At 57.2% G+C, this 7,149-nt stretch overlaps 3 protein-coding genes across 3 annotated transcripts in view; 2 read left to right on the forward strand and 1 right to left on the reverse strand.

Annotated features, from left to right (window-relative positions):
• Nucleotides 1–263, forward strand: part of VDAG_00118 (uncharacterized protein) — a gene marked incomplete at both ends in the record, with an annotated part of 976 nt that extends 713 nt beyond the window's left edge. The window contains one exon of the mRNA XM_009651495.1: nucleotides 63–263. Within this exon, the coding sequence (XP_009649790.1) occupies nucleotides 63–263 (201 nt within the window). The remainder of the gene's footprint in view (nucleotides 1–62) is intronic.
• A 46-nt stretch (nucleotides 264–309) lies between these two features.
• VDAG_00119 (uncharacterized protein) lies at nucleotides 310–651 on the forward strand (the record flags this gene model as incomplete). The annotated part of the gene is made up of 1 exon (XM_009651496.1): nucleotides 310–651. Exon 1 carries the CDS (start codon nucleotides 454–456, stop codon nucleotides 649–651), a length of 198 nt encoding a protein of 65 aa, XP_009649791.1. The 5' UTR covers nucleotides 310–453.
• A 348-nt stretch (nucleotides 652–999) lies between these two features.
• On the reverse strand, nucleotides 1,000–4,003 carry VDAG_00120 (ORP1 protein; the record flags this gene model as incomplete). Its single annotated transcript, XM_009651497.1, has 2 exons — nucleotides 1,000–2,884; nucleotides 3,615–4,003. 2 exons carry the CDS (start codon nucleotides 4,001–4,003, stop codon nucleotides 1,000–1,002), a joined length of 2,274 nt encoding a protein of 757 aa, XP_009649792.1.
• Nucleotides 4,004–7,149: the final 3,146 nt, after the last annotated feature.

Consider the following 7,149-nt stretch of genomic DNA (forward strand, 5'->3'; position numbering starts at 1 on the left):
CGGCCCCCGAGCCGCGCGACGCCTGGTACCTGTCGACGCTGGCTGTGGATCCGGCCGTCCAGGGCCAGGGCGCCGGCAGCTGGCTTGTGCGGGATGCGCTGAGCCGCGTTGTCGACCCGGAGGGGGCGGCTTGTTGGCTCATCGGGCTCGAGGGCGTCGAGCCCTTTTACGACCGCTTTGGCTTCCGCGAGGTGGACAGGGCCAACGAGGGCCGACTCGCCGACTGGACGGGCGGCGCCGTCATGATTAGGGAATCGTCGTAGCAGCACGAGCAGGCACCACGGTCACGCGGCAGAGCACAGGGCAGGGCAAGTGGAAAAGCATATTGTAGATAAAACCCTCTTCTCTGTCTCGGCGATGAGAGAGTGAGAGTGAGGTTGGGGCTGGCGAAGCCTTTTGTGCTAGAATGACCGACATACATAGAAAAGGGCGACCGAGGCTGCAACGAGTAAAATGATCGCACTGCGCAACCAGAGAAACAAGATGAATGAGTCCCTCGGTGTGCAAGACCAGGCTTTCCTTGCGTCACCTCGGTCAACTTCGTTCCTCTGTATCTCCTCCGCTCGCCTGGTCACCCGTGATCCTACCCAACGCCCCCCCCGATCCATGTTCGGCCCGCCGTTCACCTTGGGTCCAACGCCGGTTGCCTGAACGGAACCCGCAAACGCAAATTATGAAAAGAAACGAGAAACAAAAAGATTGAAGGGCTTGAGTCCTGTGTGACCCTGATTCGCCGGCCCTTTCGCTTGTGCCATGCCTGTCATCGTTCGTCGTCATGAGGAGCCACTCCACTCCGTACCGTGTTCCACGCAAGTTGCCAGCGAGTAGAAAATAATGAGCCCTGGAGCTGGCGTGCAGCTCATGCTGAAGTCGCCTCTATTTAATCACGCCGATACCAGGGCGTGCTCATTCTCATGTCCCATGTTGCACCCCAACGCTTCCTTCCCCTATACGCACACCGCGAACTGACGCCAGTGAACGTCGTCGTGGACGAGGAGGCTACTGACGAACACCGTAAGCATCTCTTGTCGACTCGTCCTCCATGACTGGACGCCGATGGACTACGGGCGCGCCGTAGGAGACCCTTGACTGGTCCAGGTGCTGCTGCTCGTAGGGCTGCTCGAAGCGCGCAGGCATGTTTGGCAGAGCTGCATACGCGTGGCTCGGGGCACCACGATGCTGCTGCATGCCACGCACAACGTTGGGACTGCTCTGGTGACGGCCATGCTTAGTGGCGGGCGGCGCTGCCATGCGTGCGGTGGCGTTCATGCCCGAATGGTAGGGCGAGGTGTCATAGCCATACTGGCGATGAACGGTGGCGTCCTGGTAGTAATTGCCCGCCGGCGGCTGACCCATCCCTTGGCTGACAGGCTGTCCGGCGATGAACATGTCGTCTTCCTCACGGCGAGAAAAGCCCGGGTTGTACGAGGCGTCATAGTCAGGACCGGGACCGTAGCCGTAACCTGGAGCTGGGTACTCCGAGGAAGAAGCGGGACGATAGGCATTGGACGACCCGGTGTAGAACGCACCAACTTCGCTGTGAGAGCGCTGGTGAATAGGGCGGCGCGGATCTTGATAGCCGGCCATCGAGCTGTTGGCTTCGAGGTGTGAAGCCATCGACTGGCTGGGCCGCCGTTGAGGGGTGGGCGCGGGAAGAGGACCACCAGCGGCCCCCCCTGACGTGGTAACAACCTGGCCGCCAGCGCCATACATGTACGGAGAGCCAAAGGCCTGCTGCCCTGCTGGGTAATATTCCTCCTCGGGATAGTTTTCACGAATGTTGCCAAAGGCCGGTCGATGAGCGACCTGCATGCGACGCACGTTGGGCACGGTGCGTTCAGCAGCGCGAGGAACACCCACCATATTGTGACGTTCGGCAAAGTATCCGGCATCCATCTGCGCAAGTCGCTGCCGTTTCTCGACGGGGTTCTCGAACATGTCCGCCTCCCAATGACCGAGTGGCTGGCTGATGCGCCGGGCCATGGCGGGAGGAGGATGAATATCGTGACGAAGGGCCACACCCATGGATTGGGATCGTTTGTGTCCAGTACCGCCGCTTGTCTTGCGCTTGAGTTGAGCCTTGGGCTTGTCCTCGTTGCCATCGCTGCTGATGGCAGGCAGGATCTCGATATCCGGGATCTGACTCAAGTGGTTGCCATGAATCTCCGACTTGAGCTGTTGGACAACACTCATGATGGTCTCAGTACTGTAGTTGTTGCCACAACGGTCGAGCAGCCACTGGGGTACGGCGGTGCCGTTCATCACGGCGCCATCGGCAGCCTCGTCTTCAGACTCGTCCTGATACGATCGCTTCCTCGACTCCTGCTTGTCGTCAAGACGCTTCTGCTCTCGCTTGCGAATGGCGAGAGACCAGCTGGTAACCACCCCGGAGGTACCGGCTCGCTTGTTGGCGTCACTCCACTCTTGAACGCGCTCGATCTGCTGCTCGACCAGATCGATCTGGAGCTTGGCGTACTCATGACCGTTGCGATAACGGCTCCGCTGATAATGCTTTCGGCAATAGTGAACCCAGACGTGAGGAGGAATCATGCGCGTGCAGAGCTTGTTTCGTCCAAAGATGTGAGAAATGGCCTTGCGAGGCTGCGAGCCCGTGTCACAATTTTCGATGTACATGCACTTGATCTCTGGAATCACGGCTGGGTTGCCTGCGGCGGCTTGTGTCTGAGAAGGCATTGTGTAGACTTGTTGCTGTTGCACGAAGGCCGGAGCTTCAGAGACAGGTGGGAAAGGTTGAAACCCAGACGGTGCTGAAAGGGCGGCAAAGTCAGGGGCTGAGACGGTGCGCTTGTGTGATCGGGTATGTAGCTGATCTTGAGGAGGGTTCAGGAACCCGGTTGTGTCTTGTTTGGTGATGTGTTGTGGGCTGGGGTGAAAGGTTTGTTAGTGAAATGTGTTAACGAAGCAGTCTAAGTAGCATTGCTCGCAACGTTCTAAACCAGATGCTCTCTATCTATGAATTGGAGCCTGAACGCTGAATCACGAAGTGGGGTCCTGAAAGGGGGCAGGTTCGAGGCGTGGGACGTGATGAATGGGAGACAATAGATCATGTGGTTTCCGTCTTGTGCAGGACGTCAACCGTGATTGCACCTCCGACCCCTGGTGGCGGATTCGGCTGAGATACTGGAGGAAGCGATGCGGTTCTGCTTGGTGTTGCCGAGGCAGGAGCGCTGGTATCCGCGGGCAACGTTATGTTTCTGATGGCGGCCTTGATATCTGATCAAAATGTCGCTGATATCGTCGGTTGAGTCAAGTCAAAAGAAGTAGACCGCACCTGTGGTCGCGGGTGCTATCTTGAACGTTTTCGTTTGGGATTCTCAACTTGTGAGAGAAGAGGTCGGCGGGTGAACGGCAGACCGGGTGAATGCGGTTGACGTGTGCGAACGTCAAGAGTGCCTTCCGTGTTGGGGTTCCTCCCTTTTAGGGCTTCCCAGTTACATGTTGGCAAGATAGGAAATCGTCATGGTAACGGTAACCGCAACGGCAACGGCTGGCGTGAACCTGACCTTCTTCTGACCTTGTCGACTTCGACTCAAAGCATACAGCAAGGCCTGTGGACAACAAAGACGAAAAGGAAAAGAAAAATTGACACACACCTAAAGTCTTCGGTCGGGCTTGACCGGCTGCTTCCTGTTCCTCGAGTGATCAGAATAGCGTCCGATGGGCTGGATGGCCTTCTGGGGTCTTTGTCCCCCGCCTCTTCCAGTGCCGAAGGCGACGTTGCGGTTCTCGGAGACTGGGATCGGAGCTCCAGCGATGGGGGCACAGAGTCCATTTGCTGGGCTTCGCCCAGCTTGGTCTCGAACGAAGGCATATCGTTCAGCAACGAGTTGAAGGGCTGCACGCCGCCGCTGACAGTTGACATGGATGAGATCCTGGAGTGGCACCCAGAATGCATCGTTGAAGACGTGTACGAAGAGAGGCTGCTGTGACTGTCCGAAAACTTATGTCTCGGCGAGTTGGGCAGTCCCATTCCGCCCGGCATGCTGTCGTCGCGCGAGAATCTGGGTCTTGGACAATAGTCAGTCACACGGTCTATGTTATCACGACTGGTTTTGGGGCGAACGGGAGACTAACCTCGCTGTAAGTTGAGATCCGGCTTCACTCACGCTGGGTTGCCTACATATACGGCAGCAGTGTCAGTGAACGGTCAAACATCCCGAATCATGCCATCTTGGCGAAGGCTACTTGTCCCAAGCTGGGGCAAGGAGGAAGAGGAAATAGCGTACCGCCCAGGGTGCGTGCTCGTCATTGGAGTCACGTTGACCGAATGTGCCATGTCGAACCCGAGAGAGCTCAAGGAGCTGGCCCTTGAATGATGATTGACCGAGGCGGTGTCGTACAAGTTTTGAGGCGCAGACTGGTCAGTGGGAGAGACGCTGTAAATGCTGGGCTTTCTGGAGAGAACAGAAACTTTCTTGGTGTCGAGTGTCAGTGGTAGAGAGTAGCCGCCCGCATCCCATGGCGTGCGCAGACGAGACAAGTGGTTGTCGCTGGTCCGCCTGGAAGAGGTGGTCTTCCCAGGGGAGGGCGTTTGCACGGCAGTGGGCGCCGCTGACGATCCGTCGGTTGTAGAGATAGTGGAAGTAGATTCCAAAGAAAGCGTACGGGTGATGGGGTGTCTTGCTGCAGCCAGGTTGAGGAGAGACGTAACGTCCATCGCTCAGCTTGAGAAAACGGTTGGTGATGAGCAGCAATGATGGGCCGTATGTGGTCCGGTGTGTGGCGGCAAGGCTCCTATCCGCCGTGACAGGTGCGCCAACTCTTGCTTGAGAAGAGTTCAGGGGATCATTGATGGAGAGAGTGTCTTGGTGTGAATGCAGCAGCGAGTCGCGATGCGTTCTGGCTGATGGCGTTGTGGTTATGGGTTGTGTCTTTGGGAGGCGGTTCCGTGCTATCAATGTGCTGTCTTGGGGCTCTGGGGTGTGTGACGAGTGTGTAGATAACTGGGGGAAAGGATGCAGGTGGCAGAGGAGGGTAGTTGACCAGAGGAACAAAAACCGGAGACTAGAAGGAACGCAGAGAAAGTGATGATAAGGTTATTAGTCCAATCGTTGGGACCAGTCGTTTGGAGATCGAGGTCGCACTGACAGCCCGCAATACGGATTGAAACGGCCGAAACACCAGTGAGCCGGCCAAAGTTGGCGCTGAAGAGTCGTCTGAAGCTACGAGCGTGGTCTGGCTCTGACGCCCGTGTGTTGTTTGCAATGATCGGATCCGCAAAGCACCGAGAGAAACAACAGAACCGAGTAGTAGCTCGTTCCGTGGGTCGAGCTCAAGCTCAGCTGAGGGTATGGTCGAACGTGAGCGGGCTGCCACGGGCGAATGCTGAGAGTTAGGGCTGGTTTTGCTGTTTCGTTCGACGGTCGTTGCGCGCGGCCTGTATGTGCGCTCGAGTCAAGAGCTTTCAGAGGGATGAAGAAGTGACCACAGCGGGATGGTTCCAGCGTCTGGTGATAGGTGCGTCATGTACTTGTACGAGGAACGTTTGCAGGTGCAGACCGAGGGCTTTGAGGCTTCAAGAGGGCAAGAGCGGCGAGCAACGGCAACAAAGGGCAAGCTTCAAGAGGTACATGAGAACTGGGAAACAAAGATAGGATGATCGGCCAAGGACAGGCAACGTCGGGGATACAGAGACAGCAGCTCAGAGAGAAGAGTAAGGCTGTGCTGCAATCGCATGAAGTGATGGTAAGAACTGAAGACGATACTTGTTTGGAGTTTGGAAGGGTGGGCGTCTGGGCTTTGAGGGTACCAGGATCTGGGAAGAAGGCCTTGTCATGGCTCGGTCCCAAGCTTCATGGTCCGTCCATCCACCAGAATTAGCCCCAAGTTCGAGCAAAGGCAGAGTCAGAGCCACAGCGACAACAACCACCAGTACCTGCTGCGGTCGCAGGTACTGGATCGGAGCAAGGCGGGTGGCGGGAGGGGAGGGGGTGGAGAGGCTCCCAACGGGAGCCAGCATGATCACTGTGCAAGCCACATCTTTTAGCCCAGTATCTGATCAGAGTTTCCACTTGTGGCATCGCGAGGGATGCTGGGTATCATGCGTTGTAGGCAGGGGTTGTGAATGTTTGGTCTTCCCCACAGTCGGCTTGGGCGCCGGCTGGGCCCAGAGGAAGAAAAAACAAGCCCCCGGATGCGCGCTCTTGTGCTGTGAGAGGGGGGCTCGCGCTGGCTTGAAGCAAGGACAGGGGCCATCGCAAGACCTGAGAAGGTGTGACAGAAGGGGAGACGTCTTGCGATGATGGTGGGGGTTGAGAAGGGGGTGGATGGGGACAAGAAAGGAGGTGGAAGGAGGTCAGTACAAACCCTAGGTACGGAGCGCAAGGTATCTGAGCGCTTGCTGATTGCCGGTCGCCTAAGAAGCATCCCTGTGCATCAGGTTGGGACCGTCGCAGATCATGGCGTTAGATGGTCGTCTGAACCCACGATCTCCGCAGGGGAAATGCCCCGGGCAGGGCTTAGGTTTCCAAGTGCTGCAGCCTTCAAGCAGGGCCAATCATAACAACAGCAGCCCGCTGCGCATCTGGTCAGGGGGGGGGGCATACCATGTACAGGTTGGAGCCCCTTGCCTTTCTCTCTTGTCTTGCCTCGAGGTGGCATGTCTTGAGCTATACTAGTTACTGTGCCTGCCACCGCCGCATCGCGTGCTCTCATGGATCTAAGTTGCCTCTGGTAGCTTGCGAGCTAAGCAGACGTACTTGGTAGTGTCGTGGTCTCGACCTGTAACTCGAAATGAGCTGAGGGTCGCTCAACAGCTTTGCCAGTTGGTGTGGTGCCTGTTTTTCGTGGTGCACGGATGTACACTCCAAAAGCAGTCAAGACAGAATGGGGCGCGACAGCGCTGAATCGGGATCAGACCGCAGCTAGGCGTCGCTGAACTATCAAGGGGTGATGAGCAGCGCCTCTCGCTCACAAAAGTGCGAACACTGCGCAGGTAGCCCGCCGGTCGGGTGGTTCCGAAGCATATGCCGGACAGTTCGTTCTCAACGGCAGATCGTCTGGGTGCGTCAAGGCCTGGCTTACGACCGTGATTAATGCAGTAAAGATAACTCGACCGATCATGGCCCCGTACAGCAACCATGGACGAAGGCGAGTGCCAAGGCCGGGTGGGCACCAGCGATGCTGGAA

Source organism: Verticillium dahliae, genomic scaffold (genome assembly GCF_000150675.1).
Source record: "Verticillium dahliae VdLs.17 supercont1.1 genomic scaffold, whole genome shotgun sequence".
NCBI lineage: Eukaryota > Fungi > Ascomycota > Sordariomycetes > Glomerellales > Plectosphaerellaceae > Verticillium > Verticillium dahliae.